The sequence below is a fragment of the Hyaena hyaena genome, unplaced genomic scaffold (genome assembly GCF_003009895.1).
Source record: "Hyaena hyaena isolate Hyena2069 unplaced genomic scaffold, ASM300989v1 scaffold_16, whole genome shotgun sequence".
NCBI lineage: Eukaryota > Metazoa > Chordata > Mammalia > Carnivora > Hyaenidae > Hyaena > Hyaena hyaena.
Window position 1 is genome coordinate 5,948,787 of NW_024080650.1, and position 17,971 is coordinate 5,966,757.

At 39.1% G+C, this 17,971-nt stretch overlaps 1 protein-coding gene across 4 annotated transcripts in view; it reads left to right on the forward strand.

Moving 5' to 3' along the window:
• Nucleotides 1-17,971, forward strand: part of PLCB4 (phospholipase C beta 4) — a 164,895-nt gene that overhangs the window by 84,172 nt on the left and 62,752 nt on the right. For 2 of the 4 annotated variants that reach the window (XM_039224818.1, XM_039224831.1), the window contains exons 16-18: nt 6,904-6,999; nt 12,623-12,723; nt 15,959-15,994. In XM_039224818.1, coding sequence (XP_039080749.1) covers nt 6,904-6,999; nt 12,623-12,723; nt 15,959-15,994 — 233 coding nt within the window. The remainder of the gene's footprint in view (nt 1-6,903; nt 7,000-12,622; nt 12,724-15,958; nt 15,995-17,971) is intronic. The other 2 variants (XM_039224824.1, XM_039224839.1) reach the window with 1 other exon arrangement.

A 17,971-nucleotide genomic window follows, 5' to 3' on the forward strand; every position in this document is an offset into this window, starting at 1 on the left:
CCCCCCCATTTCCCCTCTTCTTCACCCCCACGGTCCTCCATTAAGTTCCTCCTAATCCTCCTATACATGCAAACATATGGTAGCTGTCCTCTTCCTGACTTATTTCGCTCAGCATAACACCCTCAATTTCTATCCATGTTGCTACACATGGCCAGATTTCATTCTTTCTCATTGCCATGTAGTATTCCATCATATAGATAAACCACATCTTCTTGATCCATTCGTCCTTTGATGGACACTTAGGCTATTTCCATGTTTTGGCTCTTGTTGAGAGTACACTATGAACACTGAGGTGCATGTGCCCCTGTGCATCAGCACTCCTGTATCCCTTGGGTAAATTCCTAGCAGTGCTATTGCTGGTTCATAGGGGAGTTCTATTGTTAATTTTTTGAGGAACCTCCACACTGTTTTCCAGAGGGGCTGCACCAGTTTACATTCCCACCAACGGTGTAGGAGGGTGCCCGTTTCTCCACATGCTCACCAGCATCTAGATTCCTCTGATTTGCTCATTTTAGCCACTCTGATTGGCGTGAGGTGGTATCTCAGTGTGGATTTGATTTGTATTCCCCTGATGAGGAGGGATACTGAGCATCTCACACATGTATGATGTGAGAAAACATGTATCTGTTGATCATCTGGATATCCTCTTTGGAGAAGTGTCTGTTCCTATCTTCTGCCCATTTCTTCACTGGGTTGTTTGTTTTTCGGGTGTGGAGTTTGGTGAGTTCCTTATAGATTTTGGATGTTAACCCTTTATCTGATATGTCATTTGCAACTATCTTTTCCCATTCTGTCAGTTGCCCCTTAGTTTGTTTCCTTTGCCATGCATAAGCTTTTAATCTTGATGAGGTCCCAATAGATCAATTTTGCTCTTGATTCCCTTGCTTTTGGGGATGTGTCAAGTAAGAAATTACTGTGGTAGAGGTCAAGGAGGTTGTTTCCTGCTTTCTTCTCTAGGATTTTGATGGTTTCCTGTCTCACATTCAGGTCCTTTATCCATTTTGAGTTTATTTTTGTGTATGGTGTGAGAAAATGATCTAGTTTCATTCTTCTGCATGTTGCTGTCCAGTTATCCCAGCACCATCTGTTAAAGAGGCTGTCTTTTTTCCATTGGATACTCTTTCCTGCTATGTCAAAGATTAGTTGGCTATATACTTTTGGGCCCTATTCTGAGTTCTCAATTCTATTCCATTGGTCAATGTGTCTGTTTTTGTGCCAATACCATACTGTCTTGATGATGACAGCTTTGTAGTAGAGGCTAAAGTCTGGTTTTGGTTTTATTCTTTAGTATTACTTTGACACAAAAGACCCCGGTCTTTTGTGGTTCCATACAAATTTTAAGATAGTTTGTTCTAGTTGTGAGAAGTATGCTGGTGCAATATTGATTGGAATTGCATTGACTGTGTAGATTGCTTTGGGTAGTAATGACATTTTAACAATATTTATTCTTCCAACCCATGAGCATGGGCTCTTTTTCCATTTATTTGTGTCTTCTTCAATTTCCTTCATAAGTTTACTATAGTTTTCATCATACAGATCTCTTATATCTTTGGTCAGGGTTATTCCTGGGTACTTTATGGTTTTTTTGCAATTGTGAATGGGATCTGTTTCTTGATTTCTCTTTCTGTTGCTTCATTATTGGTGTATAAAAATGCAACTGATTTCTGTACGTTGATATTGTACCCTGCAACTTGGCTGAATTCTTGGATCAGTTCTAGTAGGCTTCTGGTGGAGTCTGTCGGGTTTTCTATGTAAAGTATCATGTCATCTGCTAAAAGTGAAAGTTTGACTTCCTCTTTGCCAATTCTGATGCCTTTGATTTCCTTTTGTTGTCTGATGGCTGATGCTAGGACTTCCAGCACTATGTTAAACAACAGTGGTGAGAGTGGACATCCCTGACGTGTTCCTGATCTCAGGGGGAAAGCTCTGTTTTTCCCCGTTGTGGATGATGTTAGCTGAAGGCTTCTCATAGATGGCTTTTATGATGTTTAAATAAGTTCCTTCTATCCCAACTTTCTCGAGGGTCTTTATTAAGAAGAGATGCTGTATTTTGTCAAATGCTTTTTCTGCATCTATTGACAGGATCATATGGGTTTTATCTTCTCTTTTGTTGATGTGATGTATCACATTGATTGATTTGCAAATATTGAACCATCCCTGTAACCCAGGAATTAATCCCACTTGATCTTGGTGGATAATTCTTGTTATGTGCTGTTGAATTTGATTTGCAAGTATCTTGTTGAGGATTTTTGCATCTTATTCGTCAAGGAGATTGGCCTGTAGGTCTCCTTTTTTGCTGGGTCTCTGTCTGGCTTGGGAATCAAAGTGATGCTGGCTTCATAAAATGAGTCTGTGAGTTTTCCTTTGATTTCTATGTTTTGGAATAGCTTGAGAAGAATGGGTATTAATTTTGTTTTAAAGGTCTGGTAGAATTCTGCAGGGAAGCCATCTGGCCCAGGGCTCTTATTTGTTGGGAGATTTTTGATAACTGATTCGATTTCCTCACTTGCTATGGGTCTGTTCAGGTTTTCTATCTCTTCCAGTGTGAATTTTGGTAGTGAGTGTGTGTTTAGGAATTTGTCCATTTCTTCTAAGTTGTCCAGTTTCTTGGCATATAGTTTTTCATAGTATTCCCTGATAATTGCTCATGTTTCTGAGGGGTTGGTTGTAATCAGTCCATTTTCATTCATGAATTTGTCTATTTGAGTGCTCTCTCTTTTCTTTTTAAGAAGCCTGGCTAGATGTTTGTCAATTTTGTTTATTTTTTCAAAAAAACCAACTCTTGGTTTCATTGATCTGTTCAACTGTTTCTTTGGTTTCTATATTGTTGATTTCTGCCCTGATTTTTATTATTTCTCTTCTTCTACTGGGTTTGGGTGCTCTTGTTGCTCTCCCTCTAGTTGCATTAGGCGAGCTGTTAGATTTTGCACTTGCGCTTTTTCTAATTTCTTGAAACAGGCCCAGAGTGCAATGTACTTTCCTCTTAGGACTGCTTTCGCCGCATCCCATATAGTTTGGATTGTTGTATTCTCATTTTCATTTGTTTCCATATATTTTTTAATGTCTTCTCTAATTGCCTGATTGGCCCATTCATGTTTAGCCTCCATGTTTTGGGGGGTTTTCCAGACTTCTTCCTGTGATTGATCTCAAGTTTCATAGCATTGTGATCTGAAAGTCTGCATGGTATGATCTCCATTCTTTTATATTTTTTTTTTTAATTTTTTTTATTTCTAGGAGAGAGAGAGAGACAGCGTGAGCAGGGGAGGGTCAGAGAGAGAGGGAGTCACAGACTGAAACAGGCTCCAGGCTCTGAGCTGGCAGTCAGCACAGAGCCTGACGCGGGGCTCAAACCCACGAACCGCGAGATCATGACCTGAGCGAAAGTCGGACACTTAACCGACTAAGCCACCCAGGCGCCCCGATCCATTCTTTTATATTTATTGAGGGCTCCTTTATGTCCCAGTATGTGATCTATCTTGGAGAATGTGCCATGTGAACTTGAGAAGAATATGAATTTCATAGCCTCAGGATGTATAGTTCTAAATATATCTGTCAAATCCATCTGGTCCAGTGTATCATTTAAGTCCATTGTGTCTTTACTGATTTTCTGTCTAGTTGATCTGTCCATTGCTGTAAGTGGAGTATTAAAGTTCTCTGCTATTAGCACGTTCTTATCAATAAAACTGTTTCTGTTTGTGATTAATTGTTTTATGTATTTAGGTGCTCCCATATTTGGTGGGGAGACATTTATAATTGTTAGCTCTTCCTGATGGATGGATCCTGTAATTATTATATAATGCCCTTCCTAATCCCTTGTTACTGTCTTTACTTTAAAGTCCAGTTTGTCTGATATAAGTATAGCTACTCCAGCTTTTTTTTTTTTTTTTTTTTTACTTCCTGTAGCATGATAGATATTTCTCCATCCCCTTACTTTCAATCTGAGGGTGTCCTCCTGTCTAAAATGAGTTTCTTATAGACAGCAAATAGATGGATTTTGTTTTTTTTATCCATTCTGCTACCCTATATTTTTGATTGGGGCATTTAGTCCATTTACATTCAGTGTTATTTTTGAAATATATGTGTTTAGAGTCATTGTGTCCTTTGTGGGAATCATGCTTGTGGTGTGTCTCTAACATCTTGTGTTCCTTGCAAGATTTCCCTCAGAGAGTCCCACTCAGGATTTCTTGTAGGGCTGGTTTAGTGGTGACAAATTCTTTCCATTTTTGTTTATTTGAAAAGACTTTGATCTCTGCTTCTATTCTGAATGACAGGCTTGCTGGATAGAGGATTCTTGGCTGCATATTTTTTCTGTTCATCACATTGAAGATCTCTTGCCATTCCTTTCTGTCCTGCCAAGTTTCAGTAGATAGGTCTGTCACCACTCTGATAGGTTTCCCTTTGTATGTTAGGGCCCTTTTCTCCCTAACTTCTTTCAGAATTCTCTCTTTGTCCTTATATTTTGCCAGTTTCACTATGATATGTCGTGCAGATGATCGATTCAAGTTACGTCTGAGGGGAGTTCTCTGTGCCTCTTGGATTTCAACGTCTACTTCCCTCCCCAGGTTGGGGAATTCTCTACTATAACTTGTTCCAGGACTCCTTCAGCACCTTTCCCTCTCTCTTCCTTTACTGGGATTCCTATGATATGGATATCGTTCCGTTTGATTGTATCACTGAGCTCTCATACTCTTCTTTCATGTTCCTGGATCAGTTTATCTCTCTTTTTCTCAGTTTCTTCTTTTTCTAGAATAGTGTCTTCTAAATCACTTATTCTCCTTTCTGCCTCTACAATCCGTGCATTGGATGCCTCCAGTTTATTATGTATCTCATTTATCCCATTTTTAAATTCACCATAACTATTTTTAAGCAACATGGTGTTTGTAGCCATAGCTTCTCTTTTGTCCTCCATGCTTTTTTCAAGCCCGGCAATTAATTTTATGATTATTGTTCTAAATTCGTGTTCAGTTGTGTTGTTTATATCTGTTTTGAGCAGTTCTTTAGCTGTAGAGTGAAATAAATTTTTAAAGCACTGATTTAGGTGACCAGGGGAGCACAGAGGTGTTACATGTACTTTTCAGAGCAAAGTGGCCACGTGTACATGTAAGTGTAGTTTCCATATCACCTCATTAGTGCAGTGGGCGAAGCATATTCATGCAGTTATAGGATGCAGGATTTGGTGTTATCTCAAGTCAAAACGAGGAGAAAGTGAAAGAGCCATTTTAGAATTTATCAAGATAGAAGGAACTAGCATTTTATCATTTTTTATGCTCTAAAGTCCTCTTTTTTTTTATTTTAGTGTTTATTTATTTTTAAGAGAGAAAAAGAGACAGAGCATGAGCAGGGGAGGGGCAGAGAGAGGGGGAGACACAGAATCTGAAACAGGCTCCAGGCTCTGAGCTGTCAGCACAGAGGCCAACGCGGAGCTTGAACTCAAAAACTGTGAGACCATAACCTGAGCAAGTCAAATGCTTAACCAACTGAGCCACCCAAGTGCCCCTGCTGTAAAGTCTTCTTAAAAACATACCCTTTGCAATTGGCCTGTGTGAGGTTTAAATATCTAGGAATCCTGAGTGAATGTGTGAATGTATATGTGTATATGAATGTAGGGACAGAAATGATTTTATATAGATATTTTCCCTGGAAATATTGTAAAATATTTTCTTTCAGCCAATCTCTTAATTCAGTGAAGCATTAACTGATGGTATGATTGTATTGTGTTTTTTCCCTAGATATTCTAAATTTTAAATTACAGTAATGATCATTTATTACAAAAGCAATAATACCATAGGAGACTGAAAACAACAAAGAAAAACATAAGGCAACAATAAAATAGAACTAAATTATATATTTTACATGTAGGCACATGTACTATAGACACATGTATATGTTTAGACATACACATATTTTTGATACAAGTGGGGATCATGTTAAATATACTGATTTTTATTATGTTTAATTGAATCAATTAAGTGTACTTAGGTTCATGCTAAAGTTACTACTTACTAACTATAATTCTAATGTATGAAACCCTATGCAGAATTTATTATGTGGGTGGGATAAGGTACCATGTAACCAATCCCAAGCTGATGGATGTTCATTACTGTAGAAATGACAGACACGTGTCACTGCTCATTTTATTCATTTGTGCAGCTTCTCCTTGGAATCCATTGGTGCAATGAGAGTTGGTTGGCCAAAGCAGACACACATTTTATATTGTGATGTACCTTGATACTGTCTTTTAGAAAAATTGTACCAATTCACATTCTCACTATAATGTAGGAGGATGCCTCCTTCCCAGGTACATTCTCACTGCTGGCTGTTGGCCACCTTGTATGTATATGTGCCTGACTGGGAGAAGGAAAATGAGGCTTGAGTTTTTTGATATTTATGTTTTTGGTAACTAGTTTCTTTATAGATCATTATTTATGATATGCTTTTACATGTTTCCCATTTTTAAAATTACTTCCTCTATCTTTACTGACTTATCAGAGCTTTTTATAGATGAGGATAATTGTCTCAGGTCTGTCACTTGCAGATGTTTTTTCCTGAAGTTTTGTCAGTCTCGCGTACATATCTCTTTTCCACCGTTTCAATATCACATCCAAACAATGCACCTTTGTTACTAAGCCTTAACATCCTTCTCAGTGACTGAGCCTTCCTCTCAAACTTACAACCAGGACCTGGGGCATTTCACCCATGCTCCATTAGTTTTTCACCCCGTGTAGACAGTATGGGTTGTTGTAAGCCTCTTGAGACATCCAAGCAGCGGTCTGCTACAGTCTTAGGGATGTAGCCAATGGAAGCCTAGATAATACATTTCCTTCTCAGTGTCTATCTTCAGGCTCAGGCTTTGCTAGTGATGGAGCACCTGTCACCATCTCATTCCCTTGTTTTTAATGACAGAACAGCTCGAAGCTTTGAAGAGCATGATGGAAGCTGGAGAATCTGCTGCCCCAGTTAGCATCTTAGAGGATGATAATGAAGAGGAAATAGAGAGTGGTAAGTTGGTTTTCTTTTAATTTAAGTGTCACAAAAATAGTTTTTTAAAAAAAGTTTATTTATTTTTAAGCTCTCCACCCAATTTGGGCCTTAAATTCATGACCCCAAGATTAAGAGTCTCATGCTCCTTCAACTGAACCAACCAGGTGCCCCACATAGAAATACTTTTTTTTTAAGTTTATTTCTTTATTTTGAGAGAGATAGAGAGAGCACAAGCAGGGGAGGTACAGAGAGAGGGAGAGAGAATTGCCGGGAGGCTCCACAGCATCAGCACAGAGCCCGATGCAGGGCTTGAACCCACCAACTGGGAAATCATGACCTGAGCTGAAATTGAGTCAAATGCTTAACCGACTGAGCCACCCAGGCGCCCCAAAAATACTTCTTAAAATAACAAAAAACAAAGAATTTGTCTCCGTAGACCCTCTTAGATAATGTGAGGGTTTAATTTCTAATGGTCAAGGAGATATTTGTGCACTAAGCTTTAATCTTTTGATAATTTTTGGTAATTTTCCCAGTGTTCCTTCCAGTTTACCTGGGCACTAGAATTTCATGGCTGAGTCATCTCCCTTCCTGTTGTGCCTTCAGCTGCTCAGTAGAAATTCACAGCCAGAGAATCCTTGCTGTGGAAGGCAAGGGGTTGGAATAAAAAGAACAGTTGGCAATCCCTTCCTATAAACAAAATCATAAACTTCAGTGTTGTTAATGATGATAGTATGAGGCAAGTTAAAAGGAAAGGAACATGGGTAGAGACCCTCAGGTAAATGATTGGTTTGTATGCACACACGAAATGAACTGGAAATTCAAAACCAATATTAAAATTTCAAGTTCAAATTCCTTCAAATAACCAGCTCACCAGAATTATGAATAGCAGTAGATAATTTTAGCAAAGGCAGCCTTGCTTCAAATAGATGAATATTTGCTACTAGGGCCATATAGCCATAAAACCGTATTATAGAACCATATAACCATAATGCTCGGTTTTAAATGGGTCTTTTGAAAGGTTTGGAATGTTTTTAGAAAAGTATGTGTTCATTAGGTGGTATGAAAATGGATTAGCGAAATGACTTGGCCTTATATCGTGTGTCTGTTGATTGGACACTGCCTTGGATTTATGTAGTGGTTTGGGGCTAAATAATTGAGACACATGCAGAAACTCTCTTCATTTACTCTATAAACATCTGAAATAATGAGAGTAGATTTCAGGAAAGCTTGATATTACAAGTGAAAACCTGAAAGCTGTGAGAATTAACTAATCTCGGTAATAAAAATGGCTTACTGTGGAATAGTTACATGTCTAGACCATGGGTTCAACTCCACTCCCGGAGAACATCATAATGACTTGCTTTTCATATGTTGTATATGGCAGGAAGTGTCTAGGAGGGCAGAGGTATCTGGAATTATTTAATCAATGACTGCTACAATTATCTATTACTGTGTAACAAACCACCCCAAAATCTAGAGGTTTAAAATAACACTTTGTTACTTTAGTTCTTGGGGGCATCTGGGCTCCAGTTGGTGCTTCTCCCTCAAGTTTCTCATCCATTTGCAGGCAGATGACATCTGGGACTAGAGTCTTCTGAAGGTTCAGTTGGGCCAGTTGTCCACAATGGCCCACTCGTGTGGCTGGCAGCTGTGGTGAGGAGCTTAGCAGGGTCTACCGGCCAGAGCACCCCCATGTGGCCTTTCCACATGGTTTGGTTTCTCAAAATATGGTTGTCAAGTCTTTTAATTTTTAAAATGTTTATTTTTGAGAGAGAGACAGAGACAGAGCATGAGCGGGGAAGAGGCAGAGAGGGAGAAACAGAATCCAAAGCAGGCTCCAAGCCCTGAGCTGTCAGCACAGAGCCCGACACGGGGCTCTAACTCACTGTGAGATCATGACCTGACCCGAAGTCGGATGCCTAACCAACTGAGCCACCCAGGCGCCCCGATGGCCAATTCTAGATGGAGCATCCTGAGACAGACATTCAGAGAAGCAGAAAGCAAAAGCTGCTAAACATAAGAACTATGCCAGAACTGGCACATCATCATTTCCTGTATATCTTATTCATCAAAACAAGATTAAGGCCCACCCAAGTTCGAGGGGATGGGTGAGTGGCAAGATCACCTTATAGAAGAGCAGATATTCTGCAGCTGTTTTTGGAAAATACTATCAACCACAGTGCCTATTCTTTCACTTTTTTTTTTTCAAATAATAAACCTAAACAAGATTTAAGAATAAAATATTGAGGGGCGCCTGGGTGGCTTAGTCGGTTAAGCGTCCGACTTTCGCTCGGGTCATGATCTCGCGGTTCGTGGGTTCGAGCCCCACGTCGGGCTCTGTGCTGACTGCCAGCTCAGAGCCTGGAGCCTGTTTCAGTCTGTGACTCCCTCTCTCTCTGACCCTCCCCTGCTCACGCTGTCTCTCTCTCTCTCCTAGAAATAAATAAAACATTAAAAAAAATTTAAAAAAAAAAAAAAGAATAAAATATTGAAAGGAATACTATTTCAAAAGGTCAGTAAAATACTTCTAAAACTTGAAAAGATGAATATTATGTAAAATCAGTTCTTTAACTTAGGTTAAGTTTTATAGATGGTAGTAAAAACACGTAAGACATTACTGGATAGCACAATCCAGTAAAACAGACTGCAGAATAATAGAATAAATCAACAAGGAAAATAATAATAATATGAATAGCAGCTACCGTTGTTGTACCAACTGTGAATGAAGCAGTTTACATCCCCACCTTATCTACTTCTTCTATGGCCCAATGAAATTGGTATCATTACACTCCTTTTTCAGATAAGGAAGCTGAAGTTTAGGTTACCTATTCCACACATGACCCCACAGCTGGTGAGCAATGGCATTACAGTTCAATCCTAGGACTGCCTGACTCTAGGTTCAAGACCTTTTGTACCTTAGAATACTGCCCTTCTAATATACAGGAATATGGAAAGAACACCAAGATGCAAAGTTGCTGTTAAATTGTTTTAAAGAAAAAAATGTAACTGATGAAAGTCAAAGATGTGCAATTTCCTGAGCATAGGAAATAATCCAAAATGAGGGTCCTTTTGATTCCACTTATCATCCATAAGGGTACCTCCCACTTTTTATGCATATGCTACAAAATATTTGGCTCTAGGGGCTCCCATGTTATTCCAAAAAATAGTTGAGGTTTTGATTAAATGTTAACAAATAATATTGGAACATGTGGGGGATAGCATACATGTAGAAAATTGACTGAGAAGAGAAAATCATCCACTTGAATTTCTCTTTAAGGACATAGAACTTTCTGATATACCAGTTATATATATGATAGGTTCCCTCAGTGATACCTGGCTTAATTCCAGTCAACCAGTTGGCTGTAATTATGCTGGTGTCATAGTATGATCCTACTATACGTGAATGACCAGACTCTAATTTAAATACTTCAACACAGCAGGCAAGAGGAAGCCAAGCATAGTTCAAAAAGGTAGCCCTGCCTAGAGGCTGTAAAAAATAGAAAAGGCTCTTAGTGAAAGCATGTGCCCAGTCGTTAGGCTAGATTTAGATTCAGAAAGGACCTGTGCTTCCAGGACTGTAAAACAAGCCGTGAGGAATGCCAGAACTGGATGTGGTTGTGGCTATGCCTCTGCATTCTTGCAAACTCCAGGGGATGGTGCCATTCATTCACACAGCTCTTTTAAAGTCAAGTCTCTACTCCTTGTATGGGCCACATTTCTTGACTTCAAGTAGTTTACATCTGGCTGGTCAGATTAGACTAAGAGATATATGAACTGGAAATTGAACGGTGGGACGTTTCAAAGTCTTGGTTACAGACTGTAAGTCATGGAAATTCAGTGGTCATGGAAACTCAGTGTCCTGTTAAGAGCATTGACTAAGAATCAGAGAAATCTAGGCCCATATCTTACTCTGTGACCTTGCTTATAAATCATACCTCTGAATCTGTTTCCTCATCTATAAAGTAGACACTTTTTTTTAAAGACTAGATTTTTTAAAGACCTATTCCCACTTCTTAAAGGCTTTTTTTTTTCCTGCCCCAAGGCCTCTATGACCTACTTTTTTCTTTTTTTAATCATTTGCCTCCACAGTATCCACTCATCAGAATACCAGTTTCAAAACAGGAAACTGTCTCTCTTACCTCACTTTTTTCCATGTCTGAAATAACACTTTGCAAAAAGAAATTCCAAATTTAAGGTATCATCAGTTGAGAGACACCATTATTTTACCTATGACTAAGAAAGATTCTTCCAACTAATTGTAAAATATCATGTTACAACTGAAAACAATACATTATAACATCAGAAATATTAATATGTGAAAAAATGCATCTTACAACTGATGATGAAATAGATTTTCTTTTGTCCTAGAGTTCTTTGCATGTTTTAAACATGCTCTAAAAAGAAAAAAGTCTCCATTTGTTATGGGTCTGCTTCCCATTCCTGGGAGTCCATTCTCAGAAATTATTTCACTGTTTTTGTCCAGTAGCAGTCCCTCGTGCCCTTTGTTGTGACAGTGGGGATTTGTGTTGGCCTCGCCCTGAGGCCTATGGGTCCTGATTCTGGCTAGTTTTTAGGCAGATTCCTTACGTGCAATCTTTTTGCAGAATGGCGATCATGGGAATCCAAATCTCCTACCAACACGTGGCTCATTTTCCAATGGGTGATTCTTTTTCCACCAACAGCCTTGAGAGGATATCAGAGTTTGTCATTCTCTGGACTGGTGGACTGAGTGCTCTTTGCCTCCCTTCACAGCCTGAGCCATGCTCCTGGGGCATCAGCTTTATTTAAAAAAGATTTTTTTAATGTTTTATTTATTTCTGAGAGAGAGAGAAACAGTATGAGCAGGGGAGGGTCAGAGAGAGAGAGAGAGAGAGAGAGACAGAATCTGAAGCAGGCTCCAGGCTCTGAGCTGGCAGTCAGCACAGAGCCCGACACGGGGCTCGAACCCACGAACCAAGAGATTATGACCTGAGCGATGTTGGACTCTTAACCGACTGAACCACCCAGGTGCCCCACCATCAGCTTTATTTAACACCCACTTCCAGCCTCCCTGTTAGCATGAGCCCAAGGAATGATTTTAGAGTCTCTTAAATCTAAGCCAGGTTTGACAAGTGGTTTACAGGTATAGTAGAGTCCCTCCAAGTTCTTTCTTTTTTATGTCATACCACTCCTGGCCACAAGTCACTGTGATCATAACCTATAAGTGGACATTTAGTCTATTTTTTAAATTATCAAATATATTTTCCATTTCTTGTGTCTTCCCATGGAAGATCAGAACACCCTGTGTAAGTCACAGATAAATCTTGAGTGCTTGAGGCCTTAATTTTTAGGGTTAGTATACTGGGGTGGAAATAATCAGGCAGTTAAGAAAAAAATATATTAAGCATCGCACATGTCACACATCATGCTAGGCGCAAGAGAAATAACAGCTGACAAGATGTGCTCCTTGGCCTTGAGTAGGTAAGAGTTAGTAAGAGCTTTATTTGAAAGAATTGCATGTTTAAATGTTCCCATTTTCAGGTAGTTTCCTTTCCCTCTAAAAGGGTTTGTGCTCTACTCAAGATTATGCAGATGATCTGACTGGTGGGTGGTAATTTGGCTTCACTGATTTTCTTTTTCATTCTTATTGCCTTTTACACAGCTGACCAAGAGGAGGAAGCCCACCCTGAATACAAATTTGGAAGTGAACTTTCTGCGGATGACTTGGGTCACAAAGAGGCCGTTGCAAATAGTGTCAAGAAGGTCAGGGTCTTGGTGTCCCTTTTTGTCATGACTCTCAAGAAGAGGTAGCAGCTGTTAGTTGTGGCAGTTAGGACATTTTAAAAATGGAACAACCACAAGAAAATATTCTATAATTCCCCTTCTGAGTTGGGTGACCAGAGTCCATATGTTCATGTGTGACATGAACAATTTTAAGTTAGAAAGGACATTTGAATTGCTTATTAGCTGCTCCCAGTGTTGATCACAGCCTATTTGCTCAGTATCCTTTGAGTAAATCATTTATCACATTATTATAACTGTATAGGGAGACAACATCCTGGTGGCAAAGGTTAACCTGTTGAAGTCATCAGAAAAATGACCCCAGTCATCCCAAGCAAGGCCTCATTAGTAAATCCATCCTACCAGTTAGGTATCTCATCTCCCACCTAATGTAGAATAAGTATAGAAGTATTTCTATCCACCCAACCATTCAGCCAAGAAAAATAGTTATTATGTACCTAGTGTATAATAGGCATAGTCTAGGCCATAATAACCCAAAAAGGCCAAAACATGCTTCATTTCTGCTCTCATTGAGTTTACAGTCTGATGAGAGTTTACTGGGAGGGAATAAGAAACAGGCAACAAACAAATAAACCATAAATTCTATAACTGCAATTGTGATAGGTGCTATTCTGAAAACTAAAAGTAAGTGCTAAATTGGAGACTAACGAGGGCAAGGGAATAAGGAAGCCAGAACCCCAAAGGCAAAGGATTCAGCCACGCAGAGAGTAGAGGAAGGGCCCCAGGTGTGAGCAACAGAGGCACTGAACGGAATAGGCTGAGTGAAGGGCAGAGTGAAACAAGATGAGATTGTACAGGAAGGTAGGAACTACATGATGCAGGATTTGGGAAGCTGCTGTGAGAAACTATAAAGTTAATTTAAGTGAAATTTGAAGCCTTTGAACATGTTTAAAGAAGGGAGCACTGCAGCCTGATAGTTTTTAAAGTCCACTGTAGGAACCATATGGAGATGAGAAAGAAGCAAGAGTGGATGCAGGAAGAGCAGTTAGGCCAGGGTTTTGTACTCGGCCAGACCGCTGAGGGTTAAACTGAACAGTAGAAACAGGACTGAGTGGATTCAAGATCTGTTGAGGAAGCAAAGATGATTCGACTTGCTGATGGATTGAATGTGGGCAAATGAGGGGAAAGAGGAAGCAAGAGGACTCTCAGAGTCTGAGTTTCAGGAGCTGGGGGGACAGGGTGAGGGAGCCTGGAAGAGAAGGAACTCAGTGTTTCAAGCGGGACAGGATCTTTGAGGCCTGTGAGATAGTCTAGGGGCAGCAGGCATGTAGGTACATGTAGCATTGACACCTGATACTCCTTTCATTTCCTGACTGTGTAGCCTCCGGGAAGTTACTTAAGCTCTCAGTGCCTCAATTTCCTCAACTGCAAAATTAAGATAATAACACCTATTTTATTGGTCTTTTGTGAATAGAATATGGGCTCAGGGTATGTAAAGAGCTTACAATGGGGCCTTGCATTTGGTCATTCCCATAAAAGCATTCATTATTGCTGCTAAATTATCACCCTTTTCGTCTTCACCATTGTTGTCAGCAGCAGCAGCATCTGTATTTAAAACTAGAGGAAAGGTCAGGCTAGAGATACAAACTAGGAGTTCAGGAGATGATGATCATGGGAAGAGGTAGAAAATGTAGGTCCGAAAAGAACAAGGTATGGTATGAGAAGTAGGAGGGAAGTCACTGAGACCAAGGAAACCAAGAGTACAGGGATAAGAGAAGTGAAGAGAGGTGGGTTTTCTTTTCTCCAGCTTATTCGAAATGTAATTGACATAACATTGTGTAAGTTGAAGGTGGACATATGATAATTTCATTCTTGTATATGTTATGAAGTGATAATTGCAATAAGGTTAGTGAACATATTCATTGCCTCACATAATTACGCGCGTGTGTGTGTGGTGGGAACATTTAACACTGCTCTCTTAGCAACTTTCAAGTGTATGATGCAGTGTTCTTAACGATAGACACCGTGCTGTATACTAGATCCCCAGAATTTACTGCTCTTGTAACTGGACATTTGTTCTCTTTGATCAACATCTCATTCCTCCCGGAACCTCCTAGTCCCCGGCAAAGTGGTTGGATTTTGGCCACTGTTGATTAACTGAGTAGAAGACTCAAGAGTGTCCATTGGACTGGTAGCATAGAGATCATTGCCAACCTTGAAAAAAGTTTCAGTAGAGAGGTGGGGGACACTGAAGCAGATGGATATGAATAAGTGGAGACTATACTTTTTTCTTTTTTTTATGTTATCTCTACACCCAAGATGAGGTTTGAACTCATGACCCTGAGGTCTCTACCAACTGAGCCAGCCAGACATCCCAAGTAGAGACTATACTTTTGAGAAGTTTTGCTGTAAAGGGAAGCAAGAAATAGGCTGGTGGTGGCTAAAGGCAATTCAAGAAGCCAAGGAAGTGTTCTTTTTAGAATGAATGAATCTGAACTGGGTTTGCAAACTATTGCACAAGGCGTCATGGAGGAGAGATTAGTCTTGCCAGAGAGAGAAGATAACTGCCTATTAGCTTCCTGAGGACGTGAGAGTGGAATGGTATGGTGGTGATGTGAGGTTGTGGTCTTTGATGGGAGCAGGGATACTTAAATCATTGAAGACAGTGGATGAAGAATGCATAGGTGAATGCATTTGGTAGTAGGAAAATGAGAGAGTGTTTGAAAAGCAAAGCAAAAGAAACACTTTCATCACACCCGCCCTTGTCTGATAGTATTTTGACTACTTTGAGACTATTGGATGCTTACCAACTCTCAACTCTTAACGTTGACACTACCTTACCACATAAAGCCTTTACCAGTATCCAGACATGAGTGTTGAATTGCCACAGAGTATCTATTCATGCTTGCCTGCCCTTTACCTATCAGAAGAGTTGGCCATGTCAATTATTTCCCAAACCCATGACTAAATAACTAATTAAACTACTGTAAGGAAACATCTAAATAGGCAAAGACTATCAACAAAGGAGAGAGATAGCGTTAAGATTTGCCTTTCTGATATGTAAGACAGGCTGTTGTATCTTTCCAGTACTTGCTTTTGCCTAAGGCTTTATGGCCTCATTAACTTTTGTTTTTCTTAACAAATAGAATAACAAGCTTACATATATCTATTTAAATAATTTGCATATGTATGGCTAGTACATTTGGAATTTTGCCCTTTAGAGAAGTAAACAAATTTTTGTCTTTTTCTAATTTAGGCCTCAGATGACCTTGAACATGAAATCAACAAAAAGGTGAGGAAATAATTTCCTCCTGCAGTGCAGTTTGTTTACTATAAATACCATGTGACCCTCAAATATGGAACAGTTTGTACTAAATATTGTTAACTCTATCTCTCCCCCTACCCCATGGAATATCAGGCTTACTATTGATGAGTATAATATTTACATGCTTAATGCATCTAATTATAAGAGTTTTCAAAAAAAAAAAAAAGTTATTTACAGTGGTGCAGTGATTAAATCCTGATAAAATCACAAAACCAGGCAGGAGAATAAGATGATTTTCCTAAAAATAAGTGTTTAGTGCAGTCAGGCACTTAGTTGACATTAGAGATTTAATTCCTATAATAGGAGTACATAATCATCAACACATTGAATCTGAAAATAAAAATGACCTAAGAGGTCATCAGATCTATGCTATCAGATCTATTTGATAGCATACTAGCAAGGTGACCTTGATTCTGACTACACTGGCATTTTAAAAGATCATTAGTTAATTTCACACTACATACATTTTTAGACTTTTATTTGATGCTATTAGATATTGACTTTATTATAAAGAAAGTAAAGTTACATTTTTAGTTTCTTTTGTCCTCCTGAAGAGGATCACAAAAGAGATCACAGTGGTTTTATTGAGTAAATGCACATGGTTTATTAAAGTAATGAGACTAATGGCAAAGACAAAAATTTGCCCTATAATTTAATACCCATACTTCAGAGCTTCAGAACATCATGTCTGGCTGTCTGTGAGGCCCTATCTTATTTGGAGTGAGATTCTATCTTCTTACTGTCTACATAGTAAATTTGGACTAGTTATGGATAAGTCCAATCTCAGTCCTCCCATGACATTCATGAAATTCTCTTTTAGAATTTCATAAAGTATTGGGGTCAGCAAAGCAGAGGTTGATGTTTGGTCCCTGCTGTGTATTAGCTAAGTAGCTGTAACCAAATTATTTTAATCCTCAAGGCCCTATTCTTTTCACATGGTCATTGGGTGGGACTCTAATTTTTACTCCACATGATTACCAGCAGTGATGAAGTTGTCCATGCAGGCATTCAGCCCAGTGCCCAACACGCGGTCCTGCTATTATGTAGTATCATTAACACCCAAGAAAGAAATCAGACATGGCCTCTGCCCTTATGTGGGTTGACGAGACATATAAAGAAATGACTAAAAATAAAAACAAGTAACGTTATTTGGTTATGTATCTCAGGTTTTCATTGGTGAAATCAGTTTGATGATTTAGAAGGCTCAGATTATTAAGTCATCAGGTAAGAAATTCTGAGCATTTGACTAATGAATGGGTTCATGTAACTGAGTGGTTCGGTTCATCCTCCTGTATCAGTCTATGCAGGAATTTTAGGTTTTCGAAGTTCTCAACAAAATGTTGATCAGTTGTATTATTTTTTGTGGTTTATTCTGATTTACCAAGAAAAACACCAAAATAATTTTTCTTTTTCTTCTATGTAAAATGATGCAGTGTTGACATGTCCTATGTAGCAGTTATCAGATTCTTTTCAGAATAAGCTCTTTAAAAAAAATACCATAAACTACTTAAGGATATGGCTTAGATACCAGACCGGTGTTAAGCAAAGTGTGGTCCCCACACCAGCCACATCATTAGCACTTAAGAGTTTGTTAAAAATGGAAATACTTGGGCCTCACGCCACACACACTTCATTGGGAACTCTGAGGACAAGGTCCGGAATTTATGTCTTAACAAGCCAGTCAGGGGACTCTGATACACGCTGAAGTTGTTTTTCCACTTTGTGTCACAATTTGTGAAATTAGAAATCATAATACCAGCCATATACATCTCATAGATTGTTGTGTCCTCCATATACTTTCTTGAGTATTTTAAAGTCGTTTGGAAATCTTAAAAAAATGTAAGATAAGCCTTATATTTTATTATTATCTCCTTTTATATTATTATATTATTAGAGACTACAGTAGTTTTTTTAAGTGGCTTCACCCCAACATGGGGCTCAAAC